The 27,346-nt window shown below is 45.7% G+C and overlaps 1 protein-coding gene across 1 annotated transcript; it reads right to left on the bottom strand.

Annotated features, from left to right (window-relative positions):
- Window positions 1–1,165: 1,165 nt before the first annotated feature.
- HAL (histidine ammonia-lyase) lies at window positions 1,166–22,405 on the bottom strand. The gene is made up of 20 exons (XM_079775679.1): window positions 22,128–22,405; window positions 21,124–21,184; window positions 20,989–21,016; window positions 20,606–20,680; window positions 20,446–20,518; window positions 20,291–20,357; window positions 19,666–19,703; window positions 18,755–18,880; window positions 17,682–17,821; window positions 15,293–15,340; window positions 14,490–14,637; window positions 13,420–13,515; window positions 13,263–13,321; window positions 12,251–12,331; window positions 9,689–9,754; window positions 9,440–9,605; window positions 6,424–6,558; window positions 3,367–3,475; window positions 3,202–3,271; window positions 1,166–1,522 (listed from the first exon to the last, which is right to left on the bottom strand). The coding sequence occupies exons 1-20, from the start codon at window positions 22,372–22,374 to the stop codon at window positions 1,382–1,384; spliced, it is 1,974 nt and encodes a 657-aa protein (XP_079631805.1). The 5' UTR covers window positions 22,375–22,405; the 3' UTR covers window positions 1,166–1,381.
- Between the last annotated feature and the right edge of the window lie 4,941 nt (window positions 22,406–27,346).

Raw genomic sequence — 27,346 nt, 5'->3', positions numbered from 1 at the left:
TGTTCTCTGAATTGCTGTAGGCAGCAGTTCTGACTTCTGTCTCCACCTTTCCTCTCTGGACAGGCTGCAATCTAGAGTGAAAACTATTGTGAAATAGCCTGTTGGTCCCATTTTAGTCTGTAATCAGGTTGACAATCTGGCAAGTGTGTCTGTCTTTGCTTAACCAGCTGCAGTTTTTAGAGCTATAGCTTCAGATTCCTGCACTAGGAACTCTCTGCGCCCATTTGCATGGAGGGGTGCAAAGTCACAGATCTTAGAAGCCAAGAGGTCATTCGACCCATCCTTTATCTGGGAAATTACACTTTCGCCTTCCCAGAAGGCCCTTTTAGAACATCCTGTTTTGGGGAAGAAACATATTGAGTAACACATCCTAGGGCCCCATCTGATTTTTGTCCATGGGGCCTCAAGTTAACGGTTACCATTACAGAGAGGGGTTGGTTAACTTCTGAACAACAGATTCCTTGTCTGTGAAACGAGGAGGCTTAACACAGGGTTATTATAAGAACGTGAATCGAGAGGGAGACTTGGTTTGGGGTGGTGAACACACAATACAATATACAGATGATGTGTTATAGAATTGTACACCTGAAACCTATATAATTGTATAAATGTCATCCCAATAAATTCAATAAAAATAAAATAAAAAATAAAGAATGTGACTTAAGTGCTAACACATAGTAAAAAAAGTGACCATACTAACCTCCAACTCTAGTTTAAGCATTGAGTTTTTTTTGATATGTGTAGTGATAATTGATAAATATGAAATACGCAGTTCAGTAAGAGACACTCCAATAGCAATCTTTATATTCATCCCTTAATTCCTTTACACAGACCGCTTGTTGGCCTATCGACTATTCTTTACTATGACTCCATTAGTAGAAGAAAGAGCAACTTAAAGACAAATTATGATTTAAAAAGGGTTGTTTATGAAGAGGTATGAAGAAACACTAGTCATAGCATAGTACAATCAGCCAGAGTTAACTAGTGGAGAACTTGTCAAAGCAAACACACACACAAACAAGATTTACCAAATGTTTTTGGGAAAATGCCATCAATCTGTTTCACGATGTGAGCTGCTCTGATGTTAAGAGTAAAAGACCCACGCAGTGTGGGTGCTCTTCTCGCCCTTAAGAGTGAGACGGCATTAAAGAAAAAAACCCTCCTATAACCCCTGCTGCACCTCAGACCAGACCAACAAGAACGCAGTGCCAGAGTTGGCAACCGTATTGCTGCCACCAGTCTAGCTAAAGCAGGTTTTAGAAGAACTGAATTATATAATGAACTGATCTACCTAAACAAAGTTCTCAGGCCTCTCCGTCGGCACAGTGCTGCTTGCTGTCCAACTAAGCACCATCTGATCTACATCCCACGGCAAAGTCCTCTAAAGCTCCCCTGACTCCGGGATACTGCTGGATTTCCTGCGCAGAGACTCCAGGGAAAAGGCCGTCGGAGAAACGGGTCTGGATTCAGGAATATGCTCCATTCTGTATTTTTCGATGTATGGTGAAGCTACTTCCCACACCTGAGAAACAAGGATGAAACCGAAAGGTTGACAACATTGTTTTCATAAGCCATGAAACGTCAACTTCACCTGAAGACAAAACATTATCTGATAAAGACAGTTGTAGCAGCTGTTTTGCTTGCTTTTTATTATAAGGCATTTAACACACGATCCGTGTCGATTGGTCTCTGGTTGCATTCAAAGCTTTTAAAATACAAAGTCCAAAACTTCTCTGAAGTTGCCAGGAAGGCTTTCAGCTGCTTGCTCTTCTAAAGCCAAACAAGCCAAAGAGCAAACAAAACCTAGAGAATTCGGTGTGGACAGAATTGAGGAAAGTTGCTCAGGGTCTGACTGTGTTTTCTCGAGCAAACCTCGAATGATAAAAAGCAGTGGATTTCCTCATCTGCTCTGTTTCCCTGCCTCGTGGGCTCTGTCTCTGAGACCCTCAAAGTGGCCCCTGGACCAGCAGCATCAGCATCACTGGGGACAAGTCGGAATGTCAGCCCCCCCCCCCCCCCCCCGCTCCCTCCCCCGCCCCTGCCAGACCCACTGTTTCCAAATCTGCATTTTCACCAAATTTCCAGGAGATCGACAGGCACACTGCAGTTTGAGAAGCACTGCCTCAGGCCCAGCAATCCGTTCTCTTTCAAGCATAACACCTTCTCAAATGAAGGCCCTGTTCTTGGTTTATAGCTATTGTTTTTTATCTGATTGCTGCTGACAGCCAAGGGGTCCCCCCCCCCCCACCCGCCCCCTTCTTTTGTATCACCTTAGAAAATGTATGAAGATCAAAGGGAAAAATCCTTCCCTGAGAGCAGAGCAAGGATTTCAGGGGAAATCAAGCAATTCTAGGAAACAGGATACCCACAAATTACTACAAAAGGTTTAAAGAACTTTAAAAAAAGGAGTCAGCATGCTAGGCAACTGTCTTTATCAGATGAGTCTATAGTCAATGCAGCCAGAGGAACTGCATGTCACCAGGGTGATGGGTGGGACACACTAGAGCACCAGACAGACTCACAGCCCTTTCAAGCAAAAATCTTAGACTTTGTTTTCTCTCCAGATCTATGCAGGCATTGAACCAGGTGGTGGTGGTGGTGACATTATAAAAAGAGAAACCCTATATGGTTTGGCTCAGTGGATAGAGCGTTGGCCTGGGACTGAAGGGTCCCAGGTTCGATTCTGGTCAAGGGCACATGCCCAGGTTTCAGGCTTGGTCCCCAGGGGTGGGCGTGCAGGAGGCAGCTGATCAATGATTCTTTTTCATCATTGATGTTTCTCTCTCTCTCTCTCTCTCTCTCTCTCTCTCTCTCTCTCTCTCTCTCCCTTCCTCTCTGAAATCAATAAAAATATACTTTTAAAAAGTAAGTACTTTTGAATGAAAGAGTACATTCTTGGTGAAGGGGATCCATGAACCTTTCATCTCATTTTCTCCCCACGAATGCTTGTTCCAAAGCTCCGTTGAAAATTTATTTCTGCTTCCAATCCTTAGACACTCAATGTTTGGGTGCCACCTGGGACACCTGAGAGTTTATCAAATAGCGTCTTGGTGGCCTTGCAAATTGCTTAAGTGCCCTTTTGTTCCTTCCCAGGGAATAGCCAGAAAATGAATGAATAAGACAATGTTTCTCCAGGACCCGCTCCACTTTACTTTGCCGTAATGACCCCAAACCAAGAAAGAAGCCCAATAGTCAGCTTGCCTTTTGGTCGACAAGCAGTCTGTGCGCGGCCTCGATGTCTGGAGCCATGAAGCGATCTTTTATCCAGGGCCTGCAAAGAAAGCAATCCAAGTCAGCAGCCAAACATGAGCACCGCCAGGGCTCACGGTTCTGAGGCCGTGTCACTTCCATGACGACAGACTTTACCTGACCACCGAGCGCACCAGGTCATAGACCTTCTCCAGGGGAGTGGTTGTCCTCAGGGGACGGAGGAACTCGATGCCCTGGCAGGCTGCCAGCAGCTCGATGGCCAGCACTGAAACGAGAAAGGGGGAGGGGTGACCGGTGAAAGGCTGACCTCCTGCTTGAGGGCTATGAATGACAGAAGTGGATGGCCATCTTGGATGCATCTTTAATGGTGAGAAGGGGGAACGAGTCCAGGTAAATTCTCAGTTTTCCCCTTCTCACCTCTTCTAATCGCAATGGGAAAATCTGTGTGCTATTTCCAACTTTGTGTAAGTTTCCTTTTGTTGTTAGTCTTGCTGATCCCTTTGGCCTGAAATACCTGGTACACAGAACTTCATCAAAGGATTGAAGGCGCCGGTGAAGGAGCAAATGAGTCTTTGGTTGCCCTGGGACTGAGTCTACAGTTGTTTGTATGGAAACTAATACAATTATCTATACTAATAAAAGGGTAATATGCTAATTAGACTGGACATCTTCTGGGCATCCTTCTGGACAAAGCCATGGTGGCGGGGACCGAGACAGAGGCGATTAGGGGACAGCAGTTAGCGGGTGATCAGGCCGGTAGGAGAGCAGTTGGGGGTGATCAGGCCATCAGGGGAGCTGTTGGGGGTGATCAGGCCATCAGGAGAGCAGTTGGGGGTGATCAGGCCAACAGGGGAACAGTCAGGGGTCATCAGGCTGGCAGGCAGAGGTGGTTAAGGGCAATCAGGCAGGCAGGCAGGCAAGCAGTTAGGAGCCAGCAGTACTGGATTACAAGAGGGTACAGGCCGGGCTGAGGGACCCTCCCCCCATGCACAAATTTTGTGCACTGGGCCTCTAGTTAATCAATAATGATACAAGAATAAACTTCATGTTTCGTGTACTCCCAACTGTAAACCTACTTTGGCCCCACCCTATATGTCCCTTTTGAGCTTTCAAACTCAAAAGCTCCCAAGTCCACTACAACTGAAATTCTAGAAATTGGGACTTGGATGTCTTGCACTCTCATCTCCATGCATCTCAGATCGGTTTATTTTGTGCACGCCCCTTCCCTTACAAAACTACCATTGTGCTCTCCTCCCACTTTGCCAGCCCTAATTGTTGTTCAGGTCCTCATCTTAAATACTCCTTTGGCGATGCCTTCTCTCACGCCTTCAGACTCTAGTATTTGGAGGGAATTTTGTTAAGTGCTACACAGAGTTGCCAAGTTGTTGTCCAATGTCCGCCTTTCTGGTTAGACCCTAATTTCCAAGCGGGCAGAGAGGAAGAATATCTCAGTCACGGTTTAATCCAGGCAGAATCCTCCTCTTTCTGTGCCCCTTATGCAACGAGGAATCAGTAGGCGCTGTAATAAAGCAGATCCTTATCTTGTGAGGTTATATCCAGCACCACTGGGTTCCAAGATTTGTAAGTATTGGTTTAATATCTGAACCAAAGCAAACTTAACTGACAGTGAACATGCTTGAAAATACAAACTGCCAATTCTTTTTCTGAACTGCACCTGATATAAATGTACAGAACTGCATCAGATGAGCTAGATCTATAATTTGGACCTCTATGGCCAACTTTATTGTCATGTAAATATCCAGGCACAATGTCTGTGCCAAACACACTTCTAGGTATCCTAGATCCATCTGGGGATGTGATTGAGGCCTGATTTGAACAAACCCACTGTACAGACCAGGGATCTTCAAACTTTTTAAACAGGGGGCCAGTTCACTGTCCCTCTGACCGTTGGATGGCCAGACTATAGTTTTAAAAAAAAAACTATGAACAAATTCCTATGCACACTGCTAAGTCGGCTGCTAAGCAGGACAGGCAGCGGCGGCAAAAACACCCAGCGGGCCGGATAAATGTCCTCGGCGGGCCGCACGTGGCCTGTGGGCCGTAGTTTGAGGACCCCTGGTACAGACACTGAGAAAAGTGGGAGAATTTGTAAATTATACCTCAATACAGCTGTTACAAAAAAAAAAAAAAGAATATTTAACTCTCACATTTATCTTAAAATAGTGATATTCTTTTATCAGCCAACTGCTTTGAATACAGTTGCAAAAATAGGAACTTAGAACATAAGTCCTAAAGGAAGGCAATTTCTCTTTAAAAAAACAAAAACAAGCTGTAATTAAGAGGTCAGGGAGCAGAGGTCCTAACATCCTGTGAAGTATCTTTGCCAAAAAGGTGGGATCTCAGGCTTCTCAAGCCTTTAGGGCCAACCACCACGTACAGGAAATGCATGGGACAGAGAGCAAGTTAAAAGTAACACCACAGGAAGCTAACAGGTGAGTCCAGAATCCCGGTCTCTATCAGAAAATTGACCTGTTTTTTTTAGCTGGTCAGTGGAATGAAGTGTGTGTGTGTGTGTGTGTGGGGGGGGGGGGGGGGCGGGTGGTGGTGGTGGTGGGACAGTTCTGGATGAAAAGAAGCTTTAAAACCTTGACCGCCAAATCTAAAATGTGGCCCTTGCGTCCTGATTTGAACAAACCCACTGTACAGACACAGATAATTGGGAGAATTTGAATGTGTACTCAATGGTGATACCAAGACGGCTGTGATGATGGCGTTCTGGTGGATAAGCAAGCACTGATTGTTAAGAGTTAAAGTATGCAGGAAGAAAATTATATAGTGGATTTGTTTGAAAATAATTTGAGAAAAGAAAAAATAAAGCAAATGTGCTGTTGAATCAGTGAGCTGTGTATGAGGTTCATGGTACTAATCTCCCCACTTTGAATATGTTTTGAAAATCTTGTTGTGGTTTAAAAAAAAAAAAAAAAGCCAGCTGATGAACCAGTTTAGGCAGCAAGAGTGGTTCTTAATCTCCAGCGAGCATGAGAATCACCTGGAGGGCTGGTTACCTCTGGGTTCCTCTGCCCTGCTCCCTAGAGTTTCTCCTTCTGCAGGGCTGGGAGGGGCTTTGAGGATCTGCCTTTCTAACAAGATCCAGGTCATGCTGATGCTGCCGGTGGGGACCCCACTTTGAGGACCACTGGTGAGTCATTCATTTATCAGTGAGGCCCAGGATCCTGGCCTGGCTGGGGTTACCTTGCTCCACGTGCTCGATGACCCTGAGGGCCTTCCTCGCTGCCCATCCTCCCATGGAGACATGGTCCTCCGTGGCAGCGCTGGTGGAGAGGGAGTCCACAGACGAGGGGTGGCACAGAGCCTTGCTCTCAGAAACTGCAAGAGGTCAGCGCTAGTTAATTATGTTCAAACAGGAAAAACTGCCCCAGTGACACATGTTTTCCCAAAGTGCTCCATGGCATCCACTCCAGGAGCTCTTGGTGGTTATCCAAGCACCACATGGTCCAAAGTTATTACAGGGAAGGAAACATGTTGTGTGTTCCCTAACATGAGAAAGACTCTAAAGCTATCAGGAGTTCTAACACCGGATGGAAACCCTAATATTACAAAGCCAAGTTGAAAACATCGAAAGCATTTAGCATGCCAGGGAGATACGTGAGCACTTCCTGGTACCTGAGGACAATTTGACTGGTTGCGTCACCAGAGGAGGCTAGATGTCTGCCAGAGATATCTTAGGGAGGTGAGGGGATCCTAGAGATGACCTAGATTGATTTTTCTCAAACGTTATTGTTATCGTTATCGTGCATATGAATCACTGGATCTCATTAAAATGCAAATGCAAATGTTGCATTTCAGGTGGGGCTTGAGATGCTATTGTTCTCACAAACTCCCAGGTGATGGCTCTGCTTTTGGTTCGAGGATGAAACTTTAAGTAGCAAGGACCTAGATTAGAGAATTCCTTCTCTCCAGCAAGAGAGGTCAAATTCAGAGTCTTTCCCCTACTCCCCCCCTCCCCTCCCCGCTTTCTGAAGCATAGTAACCTCTATTTTGTAAAAACTGCTGTTTGAAATTTCTACTAGACATAGGCAGTCCTTTGTTCTATGAATTAATTCTGCTATTATTGGCTTCTGTAAAACACGCTTGGTCTAATAATAGGGAAAATAAGCTCTACTGTCTGACATCGCCAACTGCTTCACTGCAGTCCCTGGCTACTCCCACGCTCCAGTTATCTGAAATGTACTATGCTCAAGTTACAAGCTCAGGTTACAAGCAAAGGTCTGGAAGTATAATCCCATATTTGGGAGACAAAGGACTGGAAGAATATAAAAGGGGAAAGCTTCCTCTATGTTTTTGCTCAGAATTTGAGAAGCAATATTCCTCTGAGCCCACTAGCGCAGTGGTCAGCAAACTCGTTAGCCAACAGAGCCAAATATCAACAGTACAACGATTGAAATATCTTTTGGGAGCCAAATTTTTAAAACTTAAACTATATAGGTAGGTACATTGTTATTAACTTAATTAGGGTACTCCCAAGCTGGCCTTTGCTAAAAACTCAAGGGGCCAAAGAGCCGCATGTGGCTCACGAGCCGCAGTTTGCTGACCACTGCACTAGTGTAATAAAAGACTCCAAATTAATTGGCTCACTCAGGCGTCTTCTGTGAAGCTCGCTGATTTACAATATAACATTTCTATGACGCTGAGAGTGGCTCTGAGTGAAGTGTCACTGTTCTGCAGGCTATAAGGACCCTACCTGAGGTAATCTAGCTATAAACGGGTTTGCCCAGGACTTTCAGGTCCCAGCACTGCAACCCAAGACCCCTAAACATGGTTCAGCAGGCTGTGGTGAGGCTTGTTCAGAAACATAACATACAAGGGGCCAAAAAAAGAAAAAGGTTCATTATAACGAAAGCAAGCTGAGTAACTTCACTAGGCAGCTTGGGAAGCTGAACATTCATACGGGGCTTCCAAAAGTCCATAATATTCTCTAGAAATCAACTACCTCTCCCCCCCCCCCCCCCACCACCACATTAATATGAGAAACCGTTGCCCTTTGAAAGGATATTTTAATACGCAGGTAAGTGAACAAGTAGAAGATGCCGGACAGAGGAGAAGATGAATTCAATGGCCCTTTGTTGTTGTTTTTGTGTTGAGTTTTAGGGTGAGGCTTAGGTGAGGAAGGGATTGGGAGGAATAGCAGCTATATTTATTTAGCACCAGGCATAGAGAGTTCTAAGGTTTCACCTGCATTAATTCATGTAATCCTCAAAACAGCCCCACTAGGTAAATTCATCATGCCCATTTTACACAGGAGTAAACTGAGGTCAACAAGACTGGGACTTGTTCCATGTCACACTGTAAATGGCAGAGCTAGGATTCGAACCCAGACTCCATGCTCTTAATGAACCATCATGCTATCCTGCCTCTTGGGCAGGTTTGCCAGATAGAAATACAGGATGTTCAGTTCAATCAAATTTCAGATTAAAAAAAAAAGTAAGTATGTCCCAAAGAATTCAAATTTAACGGGATATCCTGCATTCCTATTTGTTAAATTTGGCAGCCACATTTTAGGATTAAGTATTGATTATAATGGGAACCTCATTAATTGAAATGAGAGCACAGATTTGAGAGCCAAAATGCCTGAGTTTGAATTCTCTACTTCTTACTAGCTGTTCAAGCGTGGGTAAGACACTTAACTTCTCGGATTTTCAGGTATTCATCTGTAAAATGGAGATGATTATAGTACCTGCCCCATGATATTGTTTTGACGATTAAGTGGGTGACTATAAGTGAAGCTCTTAGCACTTCCTTGTTGCATGTTGTAATCACATGTGTAGTGGTTGGTATACCTAATGAAATGTATCCAAAGCTTATTTAGATCAGTTCACATTTCACCATTAACTATGAACGTCTTTGTCTTTTTCTTTCTGATGGTCTTCAAATTGAGATTGGGGGGAAAGTTACAAAAATAAAGTTCATGTGATATCAAACTGTTTCCTACAGAGAAGTTGTGGAAACCTCATTGTTTACAATCTCACTCGTGTATTATTGTGTCAGTATAATATTGTTTAGGTTTTGTTTTATATATTTTTCTAAAAAATATTAAAGAGGCAACCTACTGCGTTTGTATGAAGAGAGGTAGGATGCAGATGGAGGTGTTGATAAAGTTAGATCTCATTCGAAGGTAAAGTTTGGTATTTTCAGGTAAAAGGGAGGGGCCCTTCAATGGACAGGCTTGGGCAAAGGGCAGTGTCCTTACCCAGGGCTGCGGCTGTGCAGTGGGCTATCATGAATCCAGAGTTCAGACCGCCTTCAGCCACCAGGAAGGCAGGCAGCTCGCTGAGGGAGGGGTTACAGAGCCTTTCAATTCTTCTTTCACTAATCGCAGCAAGTTCGTGGACACCGATGGCCAAAAAGTCCAGGGCCTGAAAGAGTGTCAATTCAGTTGGCCTATATTGTAATATGCTTTCAGGGGCAGCAGCAATTCCAAAAAAAAAAAAAAGCTTACTTTGGCTGGGTATTCACCATGGAAGTTTCCTCCGGAAATAGTCTCTCCCCGGCTGGCAAAGACCATCTTTCAAAATAGGTTAAGGTTTGAACACATTGAGGTGGCAGCCCTTCTAAAATGTGGGGTGGAGAGAGAGTCCCCAAGCAGAGGTTGACTTAAAGGGACAGACATACAATCTTGAAGAAGAATTGTGTATACTCAAGTCGGCCAAAGAAACACAAGGCATAAAATGCTGTTTTCTCTTGAGATTAGAGATTCTCAGGCATCATAACTGTGCTAATCTGGTGGGTAGTAGTTGCTCTTGAAAAGTTTATAACCTGAAACTAAGAGCAGAGTCCAGACACCTGTGTAAAAGCAAATTCTATTTCTTCAGTGGGCACTGTGAGCTTGTGTTCCATAGAAGAACCTGCTGAATGGAGGACATTGCTGACGCCCAACCACCAAATTGTCTGGAATAATCAACTTGGGGAAAACTTCCAAGCAAACTCTCTAACTCAGTGATCTGTGTCAGCATTCTCAGCAAAGGGCAGCCATGAAGTCATTGTAAACTCATTTAGGTCTGAGGCAACTTTGGACTCACCAAATATTCATATTCTCAGGGATCATTGCATTCCATCATGCACTTGACTTAAACCAACAGACAAAGGCAGTAACAGACCCTTTTTCCAGGTTCCAAAGAGCTAACTTTTACCTACTGGGCTAAAGAGTATTTGCTACCTATCATATCAACGAGGGATTCACTCTGCGTGAGAAGGGTTCTGACTTCCAAAGAGCTGGGGATGCACGTGTTACATGATCTTCCTCAAGTCTGGAGTTGCCCTTTCCTGTGTATTATAACCATGAGCATATTAGGCTGCATGCCTGCTCTTCTCCATGAACCCACCCCAATCACAGGCCTTGGCCTTCTCTCCATTCTCTGAATCCTTATAGCGAGTGATCTCTGCACCAATTGAGAACCTAAGCATGTTCTATTGTTCTTTAGCTCCAAATTTGTGGGTTGGCTATTCGATTATAGCAATTAGAAGTTAACTCCCATCATATCTAGCAACAAGGTAATAGGTGCTCTTCATTTGCAATAGAAACCTTAGGAAAACGTTCTTTCAGGTAACACCAGTATTGCAGGAGAGCTCCCAAAGATTAGGCAATTGGAAATTCATCAGGGATTAAAAGTCTTTAATTAAGTAAAAGACTTTTGGCTGAAATTTTTGCTGAGGCAAGTGGTGGGGGGAGAATTTAGTACAGAATTATTCCCTCTCCCATTTCCAATAATTTAATGGTTTGTGTTTTTTTTACTGTCTAAGATACCCTTTCAACCTACATTATGTAAGTGTCTAATGGGTACTTCTGCTCTCCAGGACAGATAGATAAGACTAGCTGGAATTCAGGAAAACTTCTCCCTTTGGGAGGTGGGATGGTGTACAGGTGGGTTAGTGAGTTGAGGATTATTTCGTGTGGGTTTGACTTAACTGTGAAACTATCCGAAAGGACGCAAAACCCACATCCTGAAGTAAGCTCTCCAGAGAAACCTCACACAGCTACTGCGGACTCGTCTGCTAGCCCAGTCTGCAAGCTGCTTTCAGGAATGCTGACCCCGCACTCTCTCCAGGGCTGAGACTTGAGGCAGATGTGGGTTAGGAAAAACAGATCTCTGCAGGGTTTGGTGGTCTTCACAGGCAGAATTGTCTCTGTGGAGACTTTGCCAGTGTGACCCCTGAGTGATCGCATTCCATGGCAGAAACAAGATGGCTCTGAGATACCCACACCAGGAACGAGTGTCAGGCCCGGTCCTTACTCTTCTTTGTACAAACACAGAAAACACCGATTTGAGTCAAGTCCATGTCAGAAATAAAGCCTCGGGATATGGAAAACCATGCCTCTTTGACCAACACTTTGGTAAATGTTAAAGGTTGCTTCTGTCTAAAGCATCATGGCATTATTGGAACCAGGAAGGTGTACATACATGCCACCTACCCTGGTCTCCACAATAACACCTGGCAGGTAGATCTTCATCCTTCTACCAACAACCCCAGCAGTGGGTTTTAGGGAAAATCTCTATATATAAAAGGCTAATATGCAAAGTGTCCCCTCAGGAGTTCGACCAGGGGACTGGGAGTTCGATTGCTCGCTATGATATGCGCTGACCACCAGGGGGCGGCATGGAACAAAGGAAGGCCCCAGCTGGCAGACAGAAGGCCCCGATCAGCCTGATGGCTGGACAGGCCTGGGGACCCTACCCGTGCATAAATTTTGTGCACCGGGCCTCTAATGTCTTCATAAAACTTCCCATCCAATGCTGGAAATCCACCCCCATTTCATCGCAATGGGTCAATTTTGAAGCTTCGGCACGTTCCACTCTGAACCTGTGATTAGGTTCGGAGAACTACCTCTGCCACCTCCCAGCTCTGATCTGGACAAAGTTCCTTAACTTCCGAGCCTCAGGTACTCAGTTTATGAAATGAAGTGACAGGGGACAGGACAGAGCTGCTGCACAGTGATCACTTCAGATCTGAAAGTTACCAGCAGAAATTCTATGACTATAGTTCAGTAAACGTCAAAAGATACAGGATTATCTGTTGCGCTGTTTAGTTCTGTGGTAATCAGTTTCTTCACAAACGCTATTGTGTCATTCGCCACACCATGGACCTAAAATAGAAGAGTAAATGAGTTACTACATGGAAGACTGCCTGTCACATAGAGTCTGATATTCCTGTTGGAATAGCAGGATGTTTGGAAGTGGGATGTATTCCTATAGCAGACCTAATTTGGCAATTCTTCCCCGTAGACGTTTTTGATCTACTAGCTAGAATAGAACTTGCTGAATACAAGGACGTGAGTCCTCTAGGAAGGACTCTTTATATATTGTAGACTGGAATTTGACACAAGCTGAAATACAGGGTGGGACAAAAGTAAGTGTATAGTTTGACTAGAGAAACACTGCGTTTATTCTAGTGTTATTGAACAACCATAACCTACTTTTGCCCCACCCTGTATTGTTTCATTCTCGAGAAGTATTCTTGAGTTAATCTCTCCTGAAACTAATTGCCATATGCAAATGAGTTGTAAAATCGATACAGGATGCCTCATGCTAACCCAAGTCATCTGCATTTTTTATTGAAAGTTAAGCCTCACAGATTTATTTACCATGATTTAGGTCTGCCTATTAACTGCAGCTAAGGTATACCATGGATGGGCACTTGAATTTTTATTAGGCTTTTCTGTGAACATCTCTGGCTGGCTGGTCCTAGTTCTATCTAACAGGGAGAGCAAGTAAAACTCCACTAACTGGTTAAGATAATGTCACTAAGAAATTGGAAAAGGAGGGCACTAAACCAACACAGCAAGATGCCTGTTGGACTTCTCTTCAAGGTTGAGCAAAGCAATTCAAAAGCTTATCACATGGAATAGAAACGACAATAATGGGACAAATGGGAGTATGATCTACAAAATTTTTAGTAGAAGCTGTAAAGAAATTTGGATTCTAATTGACCATTACATGATTTTCTAACACCTCCCTCTTTTTCTGCTTCCCACCTGCACTGAGAGAGAGAAAGGACACTTTTGTTTGCTGGTTTACCTGTGGACAGCAGCGCAAGGTGTACGCGTCCTGCACGCGGTCACAGAACCTGTGACTCTCTGTGGAAAGGTGGAGGGGACAGCAGGAAACATGTTATCAATTTTTCCCCCACAAAACACAAAACCAAATAAGCTCACTCACATAAACATGCCCAGACCTGCTATTTCTGATGGGTGGTGATCCGAGTCCAAGAGTGACCGAAACCGAAAAGCAACTTCAATTTGCCCAGGATGAGGGCGAACAGCATGAATGTCTAGAATTGATGAAGGAGAAAAAGCCTGAGCAACTCTTATATTAGAACGAACTACCATGGATGCTCAGAACCATCCATGGTGCTGACACAGACCTCAAAAGGCCCAGGGGTCCTAACCACCACCAAGCAGTAGAAACTTATCTCCAAAAGCAAGATATTCCTTATTGTCTTTTTTTTAAAAAATGTATATTTTTATTGATTTTAGAGAGGAAGGGAGAGGTAGAGAGAGATAGAAACATCAGTGATGAGAGAGAATCATTGATTAGCTGCCTCTTGTACTCCCCCCACTGGGGATTGAGCCCGCAACCCAGGCATGTGCCCTTGACTGGAATCAAACCTGGGACCCTTCAGTTCACAGGCTGATGCTCTATCCATTGAACCAAACCAGCCAGGGCTCCTTATTGTCTTTATTCTTTGGAATCTCCAAGTGCAAATTATGTGTTGAGAATTCAACTACGGGGAATTCAACTCAAGACACTGGGCTACCCTAAAAAGATTTAGGCTCATAATGGAAGGGAGCTCTATAGTGGTCTAATTTAACTAAGCGATTTTGAAACAGTTTTTATGTCCTATATATAATAATAAAGAGTCTTTCAAAGTAAGCTACCACTTCTATAGTTTCCCCTCCCCCAATTTTCAAGGGGAGACCAACCTGAATCCTACTGTAGTTCTAAAACTCTGCAAACAGATTCCTAAACAGCACTTAGTTTGATGAGAGTCAGACCTAGGTGATCTGGGGCAGGTTACTTAACTCTCAGGGTCAGCGTCTATTTATAAACTGCGGTCATTTCAAGTGTCGAGTGTGGCAGAATTTAGAAGAAACTGTAGCAGTATTGGGCACGCCATAGGCTCTTGAGTTTTCTCTTTCTTCCCTACCGCTCACCCCCACCACTCACATGTCTAAAGACCTCAACCAGCCCACGCCACCAGCTCTGGTTGACTGAATAACAATCAAACAGAGGGACCATGCTGACCGGTATCGAAGGCTTTGGTGGTGCCCTTCAGCACTTCGAGGGTCAAGGCCGCCACTATGTCAGCCTGCCGCGCAATAGCACTGGCTCTCTCCACCGCTTCACAGCCCAGGGAGGTGATCATCTGTGTCCCATTGATGAGCGCCAGACCCTTTGGGGCAGAGGAGAAGAGGTTTCCTACTGTATTCCTGTAACAAGCCCATGTACATGTACAAGTTGATGTAGTCTCTTTTGCTCTCATGAGAGGAGGGTTAGCCCATCAGTCAGTTAAACGATGTTTATTCACCTTTTCTGAAGTGCAGGTCAGTAATGATTATTTAAGCACTTGAGGACTAAGTGCCATCCTACATGAGATCACTACTATAAATCTGGCAAAGAGAATAGCTGTTAAGTATCCCCATTCTCAAGGCAGCAGAGTAGCTCCAGTGTGGAAGGCATATAAAATCTTAATTATGCTACATTTCTTCTTTAACTTATCATCACTGTAGACAAGATACACTGAAACATTTCTGGTCCAAGACTCTTGGCTTAGAGAATCCTAATGGATGCTGGATTAAAGTGTCTCTTAAGGATCCCTAGGGATCCTGATTTAAAGTTTAGATTCTTAGGTAAGAGAACCCTTAAGCATTCATGGCATGAAGAATTTTTTAAATACTGATGGAGGAGCTGTTTTTTCAGTGATCAACTTTCTACAAACATGTGAGCCATGTTTATTTTAATAAATCAGTGAGACTGGCATTAAGACTGAAAGTAGTGTATAAATAAAGACTTGTTGACATGGGCAAATTTCCCTTGAACACCCTTACCTCTTTTGGCTTTAAAACTATTGGTTTCAATCCATGGGCTTCCAGGACCTAAAGAATGATTTAAGAAGTTAAAATGGGTAACAATTACTAATTTTATGAGGAACCGAATAAAAGATCTTTCAGCCCAAAGGTCTGTCTTATAAAAGACTAGAGGCCCGGTGCATGGATTTGTGCACTGGTGGGGTTCCTCAGCCTGGCCTGCACCCTCTTGCAATCTGGGGGTATGTGTCAGATAGCATGTTTCGGCCCGATCCCTGCAGGCCCGATCCAGACAGGAGGGAGCCTGATCCCTGCAGGCCTGATCCCCACAGGCCCAATCCAGACAGGAGGGAGCCCGATCCCTGCAGGCCTGATCCAGACAGGAGAGAGCCCGATCCCATGCATTGAGTGTCTGTCCTCTGGTAGTCAGTGCACATCATAGCAACTGGTCGACTGGTCGTTCGGTCATTCAGTTGCTTAGGGGCTTTTATATATATGAATTAGACCTATGTGCATTAGCTCTGTTTATCATCTCTGGTCTATTCTCTAGTTCTGTTCTTTAGTCTGAAAGCAGATTTTGCTTTCAAATGATACTCATACTTAAATCAGGGGCTCTAGTGTCTAGGTCCTTTGTGTTAACCTTTTGCACTCGGATGTCGAGATTAAAATTACTCTTTGAATGTATCAATAATTTGAAATATAAAAAAATCCAAATAAATAAGTTTGTATGGAAAGAAACTCCAGTTTTTTATTCTACTGCCGCGCTTTGTAAAATCTGGGGTATTTAAAAAATTAAATCCCGAGTAGAATAAAGGAATCGAGAAAAAAGCAAGCGAGTGCAAAGGGTTAAGTGTCCATGTTAGTGACTCACCTTTCTCCTGCGGCCTCCTGAGCACATATGCACACCGGTGCTGCACTAAGGCTGGGCTTCTGACTGTCCATAATCCCTACCTCTGAAGCTTAACCCCAAAAGCCCTCCTACATATCTAAACCCTGGCAGATACATCGGTTGTCAGAGCAGGGCTTCTCACTTGTGTGGCAGGTGTGTGGGCACCAATGAAGGGGAGATGGTTGGCCTAATAGATAGGAACAGAATCCTGAGGGGAAATGGGCCAAATGATCTTACTCTGAAATAAAAGAAGTAAAAACAGTCAATAAGTTAAGGTCCCTCTAGAAAAGAAGGAAGGGAGAGCCTACACCATTTGCTATGTCAATTTCTCAGGTTATTAGAGCGCCTATTGTTCTGAGTGTTGGGCTGGGGCTGGGGTGGGAAAAATGGAGACAAGTTCGAGGGCAATTACAGTAATAGAATGTTAAGTGCTACAGGAGGTAGGAAGTGGGTACGGGTCAGTGAGAAGTAATCAGGTAAGAGGCTGGGAGAGCACAGAGGAGGAATAAAGGAGACTTGGGGGGGCGGGGGGTAGGGAAAAGAACTGGAAGAGCAGAGAGGGAAGTTTCCCAGAGGACTTAGCAGAAGGAGGAACCGGAGTGAGTGGAGAAGAGAAGCATGGACCTGTGCTGGTCCCTCTGCCTAAGACGCAGCACATTCCAGCCGCACGGAGCCTCCAGCTTCTGTGATGGAGAACCCTGGCGGGGAGGGAGGAGGAGGAGAACATGACAAACAAGGCTCTTGTAGCCACTTTAAGTTCAGACTTCCTCCTAAGGACGGTGGGGAGCACTGTAGTTGTTAGCCAGGACACGCTCAGATTTGCTGTGTGAAGGTGGCCGGGGGAACACCACACAGAGAAACAATCAAGAAGAGTCTTCATGGAAGGAAGGTGATCTGGAACCTGTATCCCCATAAGGATTATCTGTTTCCTTCACTCCTTCCTCCTCCTTGGTTCTCAACCCTTTGCTTACTGTTAGGAGACCTCTCAACAGTAGATCCGAGAAGGCACTTTAAATAATTCTTTGCGCTGCTCTGATGGAATTTGGAGATGAATGAAGAAAAAAAAAAAAAAGCTTTATCAAATGCAGGCCTTTCTAATTAGCCACAAGGTGGGAGCTTTCAGGGAAATGGAACCTTCTTTCCCGAGGCCATAGAGGGAGTGCTATGATGCACAGCTTAGTACCTGTGAGACTGGCAACTTAAGGAAACCTGCGGCAACGTGTGACCTCCAGATAGGCACCTGAAGTGTTTTGGGTGCAGAAGAAATTCCTGGGATCAACACTGGCAGCTGTACCTTTTCGCCAAGGTGATCGCCAAGTCCAGAGGCTGACGGCTGGGTATGGAAGCTAAGAGCCTTGTCTAGTTTGACTTCTAAGCTGCAGTTTTCTCATCTATAAAATAGGGGTAACAGTGGCCCCCTCACTAAGATGCTGTAAAGACTAAGTGATATAAAGCATGCTGGGCACCCAGTGTCCAGCCCAGGGAAAATCCTTCCGATGGACGTCGTTGTTAAAGTCTTACGTATTTAGCGTCAGCCCAGCCGCTCTTGGGAGACCACATCTTCCCTTCTCCAGTTAGGCCAAGAGCAAGGTGAGAGAGGGGAGCAAGGTCTCCACTGGCACCAACGGTTCCCTTCTCTGGAACGTAGGGCAGGCAGGAGGCTGGGAGGGAAGTAGGCAGCAGTTACTCCAGGAGAACTTCCTTCGGGTCAAGCTCACTCTGCCAGCGAGACCCACCTCCCCCAGGAGGATCTAGTACAAATGCCTGGAGAAAGACAATTACTCAAGGACAACAGAAAGCATTATGAGATTTTAGCCAAGACGTGGTCAGATTTGCTGGGTGAAGGTGGGTGAGGAACACTGTACACAGAGAAACAATCAAGATCAGGCTCCGTGGGGGGAAGGTGATATGGAACCCGTATCCTCATGAGGATTAACTTCTTCCTCTGTGGTCCTCTGCGCCTTCACTTTTTGTTACTGTGCATGTGCTAATCTGACCTAGAAATTTCTAGAAATCTAGCAATGTATCTTAAAGACGTGACCAGGCGCTAGCTGGTTCATTATAGCCTTGTTCCTAAGAACGAAAAGTTAGACATGATCTAAATGTGGAATTAAGAGATTTTCCTGTGACCAAAAGTTGGCGTGTGGCCATTCAAACCTGTTGGAGAATGTTTGGAAACATGTCAATATTGACTTTAGAAAAGTGATATAAAATGTTCCAGAAGGAGAAAGTTCACCAAAGCGTTGACGGAGTTTTCTGGGAGGTAAAGTCATAGGCAACATAATCTCTACTTGCACCAGATTCCGAGTCTGCCATTTCACCACCACTTATAAAAGGACATGCACTACTTTGTAGGAAGTCCCCAATAGGTTTCTAAGTAAACTCGGACATGGAATAGCAGTGTTTTTGCTAATTGTTAAATACTGTCAACAGGATAACGCAGTGCCACCCACAGGCCAGCTTCCAGATCAGAGTCCACCTTGGGAGATTCTCAGAACTCTAGGGCCCCAGAAGTGCCATCAGATCTGCCTTATGGGAGATGCCCAGCCTCAGTGGAGGGTAATGGAGGGTCAGTCAGGGATCCATTACATTACCATTAAATGCTTCGATAACTTGTTTGAGGGTCTCCAGGGAAATGCCACTGTATCCTTTGGCTAAGACATTGATCCTTAAAGCCAAGAGCATCCGACATCTCTCAGGGATTAGTGGTTTCCCAACACCTACAAAACAATTGGAAAACAAAAACTCTTCCACCTCCTGACTGCCTCCATCTCTCAAATCTTCACTTCACTTTTTCACTCAGAGTTGGACTGCTCTCCCTCCTCACTTTCTTGCTTCTTAAAGTCTCGTCTTCCAGAAAAAGGTGCAACCCCACTTTTGCCTTCTTGGAACACTTCAGCAAGCCCCCCTCCCCACCCAACATCCTTAGAATAGCGTCCAGACTCCTCAGCACAAGTTGCCTTGCAATCTCACCTCATCCTGGTCAACTCATTCCCTGACTTTCAGCCCTAATTTTGTGTCCTGAGTGCACCATTCTCTTGGCATCACTGTACCTGTACAGATGCTCGTGTCCCAATCCTGTCCCTCTACATGGCCCATTCCTTTTTCTGAGATTCAGCTGGAAGGTGGTCTCGTCTGCTGCTTTCTGCTTCCCTCCCTCCCCCAAAACACCCAGTCCCTGGAATATATTGACTCTTCATGGCTGTTACAGGATGCATCACACTGTACTTTATTCAGCTAACCCAGTGGTCGGCAAACTCATTAGTCAACAGAGCCAAATATCAACAGTACAACGATTGAAATTTCTTTTGAGAGCCAAATTTTTAAAATTTAAACTTCTTCTAACGCCACTTCTTCAAAATAGACTCGCCCAGGCCGTGGTATTTTGTGGAAGAGCCACACTCAAGGGGCCAAAGAGCCGCATGTGGCTCGTGAGCCGCAGTTTGCCAACCACGGAGCTAACAGAATAAGATCTAGGAGGCACCCAACGTTTCGAATGATTTACCTGAAGAATGTGAACGTACTAGGTTGAGCTGGAGCTCCCTGAAAGAGAAAGGAAAAAGTCCTCTTATTGTTACTGTGCATGTTCTAATCTGACCTAGAAATTTCTAGAGTTCTAGCAATGTATCTTAAAGACGTGACCAGGTGCTAGCTGGTTCATTCTAGCCATGTTTCTAAGAACAAAAAAGGTATAAATGATCTAAATATGGAATTAAGAGATTTTCCTATGACCAAAAGTTGTGTGTAGCCATTCAAACCTATCGGAGAATGTTTGGAAACATGTCAATATTGACTTTAGAAAGGTGATATAAAATGTTCCAGAAGGAGAAGGGTCACCAAAGTGTTGACGGGGCTTTCTGGGAGATAAAGTCATAGTCATGAAAATGGCCCCTGATCTGGGGAAGTGAAGGGAGGGACAGGTACATCTTTGGAGGGGCAGTGAGGTGGCAGGAGGTAGTGGAAGAAACCAGCGAGCCTATATTTTCGATACCAAGTCATGTCTAAATGAACCAGAACCTCATCCTCCTCATCTGTAAATTAGGCCAAATATTATTTCCCTTGCTGAAAGGAATCTGAAAAATGGGGGTAGGTGGCATGTGGATATGTGTGTGAGCAGGAACCAAACTTACTCTAGCTTATTGATAGGAATCACAGTTCTGGCAAATTTCCCAAAACCTGTAGTAATGCCGTACACAACTGGAAAAAAAGACAGCATCCAATTAGAGGCAGGACATTTTTTTTTTAAGTCCATAAAAATAATTATAACACAAAGGGGAAAAGATACCTGTTTTTTCTTTTATGATGCTGTCTATGACTTCCCTGGATTTTTGCACCTTCTTTTCCGCAGTTGGGGTGAGCTAGAAAAACATTGGTCAGAGAGGAGCCCGTGGAAGATGTCCGCATGTGGCAAAAAGGGTCAGAGGACGTCCGTCCCTCCCCCTTACCTTGATTTTGTAGTGTCCCTTGCCCAAGTTGACCAGGTCCTCCGTGGTCAGGCTGTCCCCATCTAAGTCGATGTACTGCACAAAGGAAGGGGTCTCCGTGAGTCTGAACAGCTTAGCTGCTCGAACAAGAGATAGGAAAGCCTCAAGCAGAACCAAACTTGGCCACTTCAGAGATTTTATCACTGCAATTAATGTGCTACGATAGAAGACACCTTACTTCAGAGGAAGCTGCGTAAGGACTGGTTTTCTAATGCTTTTTTCCTACCACCCGGAGCTGGACAAAGTCCTGTCCTAACTGGTAGGGTTTGCTCATAAATCTTGCTGGCCCTCCTTTAAGGAGGGGGACTTCATTTTCTTAACAAAAAGAGTGGTTTGCTGCTTACCTTTTCAGGCTCTCGGTATCTGCTGTACCTGAATCCAGGTAAAGGAAAATACTGGGAAGTGTGGCACAGCCCCAGCCCCGTCCCTGGAGGGAGGACCCCCCCAGAACAGGCCCCGGAGCCCGCAGGAAAGGATACAGGTAAACTCCCTCCGGTTGCGATGGAATGAAGTCAGGAGACATGGCATCCCCTTCTATAACTGAAACAAGAAGACAAGAAGGACCCCTTACGGATCACAGTGGAGAGCCGCTTTTGGCCTTGGTGATACAGCAAGGAAGGGCCGGCCCTTCAACTGCCTCTGAATTCTATCGAAATGGCTGTTTTAAAAGGACTTCAGATACTTTCAAGTGCGCTTTGCATCTTTACAAAGAAGGAGAGCAAAGGGCAGAGGTGTAGGCGCTGGGTGTGGACCCCAGTTTAAACGAAAGTTCAAGATGTAACCCCTACCTCTGTCCCATCCCGACTTTATTTTGCTTGAAATCTGAACTCCTCTATGCCACAGGCCTCTCATCTGGTGAAGGTCTATTGAAGGGTTAAAGGCTCTTCACCATTAAGTTTATAAAAATAGCTATATACACCGCCTGGTGGCTCAGTGGTTGAGTATATGAGTCAGGAGGCCACAGTTCAATTCCCTGCCAGGGGTTTGGGGCTCCATCCCCAGTGGGGCGTGGGGGGCGTGGGGAGGAGGGAAGTGCAGGAGGCAGCCGATCAATGATTCTCTCTCATCATTGATGTTTCTATCTCTCTCTCCCTCTCCCTTCTTCTCTGAAATCAATAAAAATATATCCCCCCCCCCCAAAAAAAAAATAGTTATATACGACAAAGTAATTCAATTACTGCGAAGGGATTCAGACCTGCAGTCCTGAGTTCATATCTGCTCTTGGCTTCTTACTAGCAGCCTGACTGACTCTAGATAAGTGGCCTCCTCTGGGGGCCTGTTGCCTTGTTGTAAAAGGTGGATAGAACCCCCGCTTTCTCAGTAGGGTGGGTGAGGATCGAAGGCCCCCAGAGGCCTAGCAGCACCCGCACAGCCAGCATGCATTTTCCCGGTGGTGGGGATGGCTGCCCAGCCTCCCTGGAGGTGAGCCCTAAGCCATGCCGCGTGCTGCATCCATTCGCGCCTCTCCCCTCCGGCCACTCACCCACTTCCACGAACTCATTGTCCTCCAGGGCCACCTCGAGCGGGTCATCATTGTCCAGCAGGCCCAGGCCCTTGCAGCGGCGCATCAGAAAGTGCACGTCGTCCACCGAGGCGAAGCCGCCGTTGTCGGGCTTGTTCTTCATGTACCTGCGCACGGCCTCGCGGCCCAGCCAGCCCACCGTGAGCCGCGCGTCCTGGCAGGGCACGGCCAGCCATTCTCCGCGCACGTGCACCGTGTACCGGGGCATGGCTCCCGCCGCTCCGGCTGCACGCTGAGGCTACGGCAACCAGGCCGTGCGGCTCCTCCGCAGGTGACAGTCACTGGTGACAGTCACCGGGAGCGGGCCGTTTTATCTAGCAGCGGCCACCGAGGTGTGGTGGGTGGGGAGGGCCAGGATGGACTTTCAAAATATGCCACCTCCCTTGCCTTTACTCATTCACGCGTTGGGCAAATATTTATCAAGGGCCCCAGGGTCCCTTTGGGTTTTTGCAGCTGAGCTAGAGGCCGGAGAGGGGGGTGCAGGCAGGCCAGCCCCCTGCACACCAGCGATGCAGCCCCACGGCAGGAAGGCCTGCGGGGGGGGGGGGGGGGCGGCGGGGGGGGGGTCCTTAGCGCCCTTTACTTCGGGCTTCCCGGTCTCTGCCTCGCGGGTTCCTGTCTGCATTCCCTTCCATTAAGAGCAACTTATAAACACCATGTTCCTGTCTTTATTGGGGATTACTCAACTGTGAAATAACCTGCCGGCCAAGTGTGACACCGGGAAGTGTGGCAATCCTCACTCATTTGTTTATTCCACAAACAGGTGTTGAGCAAGGACTCTCTCACTGCTCAGGTTTTCCCAAGCTGCTCCTCCACAGAGGGAGACTGCAAAGGCCAGAGATCATTTTCACAACTTTCCAAAGGTCACTGTCTGGACCCAGAGCCAGGGCTTGTAGGTTCACAGCTCAGCCAGCCACGGGTGGCACGCCTGCTCTGCGGGCTGGTTAGCCTCCAGCAAGTCAGTTCTTAATTAGCCTGTTTCCTCCCCAGAAGGGAAAGGGAATAAATGCCTCACCACAGTATTGGCCATAATCTGCCTGGGATCCATCCCCGGGCCTGCCTTTTACTAGCTGTGACCTCCGGCAAGACGTTTGACCTCTCTGGGCCTCAGTGTCTTCATCTATAAAATGGAGATATTGATAGTATCAATGGCAAAGGCCTGTTTGGTGAGAGGATTGAGTGAGTTCATGTCTGGAAAGCCCTTAGAGCTGCACCTGGTACACTGAAAATGCCATCGGCGTGTGTGTGACTATTATTTGGACTTCAGTACGCTCTATACCTATTTTGTTTTACGGATGTTCTTTCATCTTTGTACATGAATATCCCTAATCCAGTTAAGCTTCTTCAACACAGATAACTGCTCCCTGCACCCAATTCATTGCCACTAGTATTGAGAAAGTCTGAAGAGCATGAAAAAGATCAAAGAAATGTGGGCTAGTTTAGTAGTGGGCACTAGTTGAGCAGCATTTTAGTGGTAAGCCAGTTTCTAGAGATTTGATTAACACAATAGAAAAAAAATCCTAAAAGGTCTGTTCCCGTTAAAACAGATTTCTGCTGGGACTAGAGACACAGTTGCTCACAGAAATCAGGCATACCGGCATCTCTTTGGCAGCTTCCCGGGATGCGTACAAATAAAGAGCTACCATGCCTTGAGCCTTATTGAAACTTGCACTTGAGCCACGCAAGTTCTAACCGCTCTCTGGAATTTGTCACCTCGTGAATTTGATACACATAAATCTTCCAATACCCACCTTCTGGCCACAGCCTTGTAGCCTTGCAGCCTTGCACCCCCCCCTAATTTACTTCGGTCATCTCCGCCCTTAGGACTTGACCTCTAGTTGGTTCCTCCTGCTCTCCACCTCCTACCTGCTTCTTCACTTACTTTCCTAGGAAGCCAGTCCCCTAGTTGCCCACCTGGACCACTTTCTTCAACACTTTGAAACTTCTTTATAACATTAAACCTGTGCCTACACTCTGAGTAAAACCCAACCCCTGGGTCACCACACAAACCGTGTCCACCCAGGTAGAGGCTCTGCTACAGAAAGTCCTGTGATGGTGCAGATGGTGGCACTGCCCTCCTACTTGCCCACTTTCCCAAACATTCACCAACGCCTCAAGGACCTTTTCAATATCCACCTCCCCTCATTCTCAGAGGAAGACCTTACCTCCTCCCTCTCAGAAAACGGAGGCCCTTTGACACAAAGTAGCTTAACTTTCTGCTCCCTTCCATTCACTCAGCCAATAAGTATTTCTTGAACGCCTGTTATGTCCCGAGCACTGTGCTAGGTGCTGGGGATGAAATAAGTACAATGCATTCTCTGCCTTTATGGTGCTTACTCTCTGGGGATGGATGCAGACGTATAAGGAAGACTGGTAAGTCCAACTATTCCCTGTGCTGTGAGAAAACCCAAACTGAGCCCAGCTTTTGAGTAACCCCAGGCCAGACACGGGACATGTGAGGGAAGAAGGCTCTAGATACCAGCAAATTGCATCACACCCAGAGATCTGAGGCTCCCAGGCTCAGGCCCTAGACACAGTAGAGCAGAGATAAGCTATTTCCACTGGTTCTGTCCAAATTCATGACCCAAACACCCATAAATCTATACCCTTACTTGTGTTACTCTCTCCACCCGGAACACACCGACCTTTCTTATTCCTTAAGACTCATTTATGCTTGTAGGGGAGCGGCTAGGGTCAAGCCTAGGGCTGACCTGTGGCAGGGCCACAAACAAGTCCCAGCCTGGAGGGCAGAGCTCTCCTAGCATAATTAAGCCTGACCTTGTAGCCCTCCCTAATTCCTTCCTAAGTAGCTAATGGGCTGTGGGAGGTGCAGCAAGTGTTGCCAAAACAAGATCATTTGTATACATGTTAATCTACCCTTGTTTTAATCAGACTGTAAAATAAAGCATCTGTTTGCAGGCTGGGTCTTCTGTGTCCTCATCCAGGTGTGGGAGATCCGCTGAGCCCCAGCTGTATTCTCTCTGTCTGTCTTCTTAAATTCTTCACCTCCCCTCCTCAGGTTCACCCTTGGCCGTGCTGGCACGGCCCAATGCTCTCTCTTCTCCAGAAAGCATTCCCTAAACCCCTTTCTCTGGGCTGCTTTAGCGTACCTCTTCTTTAGCATTTTATAGAAATTACTTACCTTTGTTCATCCGGAAATTATGTATATACACAGCCTGGCACAAAGACACTGAACAGATGCTTATTAGCTGAAGTGAATATACACTGAGTGGCCAGATTATTGTGATCTCTGAATGCATAATAATCTGGCCACTCAGTGTGTGTGTGTGTGTGTGTGTGTGTGTGTGTTTTAGAGGCCTAGTGAATGAATTCGTGCATGGGTGGTGTCCGGCCAGCCTGGGCCCGTGTAAGGGACATGGGCGGTTGGCCGGCCTGCCTGCTAGTCGAACTCGTGGTCGAGGGGACAATTTGCATATTAGCCTTTTATTATATAGGATATACACTGAGTGGCCAGATTATTATGCATTCAGAGATCATAATAGTCTGACCTCTTAGTGTAGACTCCACTGAACTGGCCCCAGGTAAATCTGTTTGGACATTTGTCTTTAGCGCCCTCTACCTTCCTCATAGCACCCTTCCACACCACCCTTCAAGGTTCCCTAGTAACAATTCACTTTTAGTATCACCCATCAGTGATATTGAAAAGTGACATTAGCTTAGAATAAATATGTGGAGAGCTTAGAGGGCCAGCGATGCCTTCAAAAGGATCATGTGGATTTGTGGATTTACCAAAGTCTAATCACTTAGAACATGATTATAGATGAGGGGCCTGAGCTGAACTCTCTGCCCTGCTATTCCTGGCACAGAATTTTGAGAAACAAAATCACACTGCAGTGTACATCCATGTCCAGGAAGAGTGAAATCAGCAGACTCAGGATTACAGGCATGGACAGGAAGTTCTCTCTCTGATATCTGCCCCACCTTTGGGGTATTTGCTCCTGTTTTGAGACTTGTGTCATTCCATCAGCACTTTTGGGGGGTATTTAACAATAATATACCCCCACCCACATTTATACTAAAAAACACCATTCCTCTTTGCTAGAGTTTACTTGGCCAGAAGTGGACCCAACCTGGGTCAGTCTCACTTCTGAAAATTTGGAATCAAGACAGTTTTTCCACATGGTAAGATTTACAACAGTAAAGCTGGGGCAGCCAAACTATACAATGTGGACTAGAGAAACAGAAATGAGGCCAGAGTATTGATGGCTTTGCAGTCCTGGGTGCCAGGATTCTTCTGTCTGTCCACAGGTTCCGATAACCTCCCTCTACCTATCCTTAAAATAATCCTATTTCCTTTCTGACTTCTAGTCATTTCAGTTGCTGTCAGTTACAATCAAAGAATCCCAAACTGTGTGCCAAGGCACCCTGGGGCACTACATGGCATGCACAGGCATATTTTGTTACTCTCTTACTGGGATCAAGTTGTTGTACTGTTTTCAATATATTTTCTTTTTGTGGCTTTTAAAAAATTTTTTTATTTTTTAAAATGTTTTTATTGATTTTTTACAGAGAGGAAGGGAGAGGGATAGAGAGTCAGAAACATCGATGAGAGAGAAACATCAATCAGCTGCCTCCTGCACACCCCCTACTGGGGGTGTGCCCGCAACCAAGGTATATGCCCTTGACCGGAATCGAACCTGGGACCTTTCAGTCCGCAGGCCGACGCTCTATCCACTGAGCCAAACCAGTTAGGGCATGCTTTCAATATTTCTTTCCACGTGCTCTATGCTCTATGTGCGTGAAGAATGTTTGCTGACCACTAAAGAGTTGAGGCAAGTTGAACAGACCATCAAGAGACTGATGGGAAGTTCTCGTGTTCGGGGTGGTTACCAGACCCTAATGGACAGGAAGAAGAGCAGGGTGAATCCAGTGGATCAGCAGGGGACCCAGGCGTGAGGAGCAGAGGGGTCCCCTAGAGTTGACACACTTTGATAAGGGAGTTCATCTTATATCCACCAGCTGGGTGATGAGCTAATCCCACGGAGTGTTCACACTACAGTTACTTAAAAGGCAAAACCCTAATCCTGCTGAATTCTTGGTGTGCAGCAGATTCAAATTACAGAACTTAAAATTTAACAGGAAAATATGTTGACACATTTTGTGACCATACTGGGAGAAAAGAAATATGAAACTGAAAATTTTACATTTATAAATCAAAA

The sequence above is a fragment of the Cnephaeus nilssonii genome (genome assembly GCF_951640355.1).
Source record: "Cnephaeus nilssonii genome assembly, chromosome: 6".
Classification (NCBI taxonomy): Eukaryota; Metazoa; Chordata; class Mammalia; order Chiroptera; family Vespertilionidae; genus Cnephaeus; species Cnephaeus nilssonii.
Note: the sequence above shows the minus strand (reverse complement) of the source record. Positions and strands in the feature narration are given on the sequence as shown.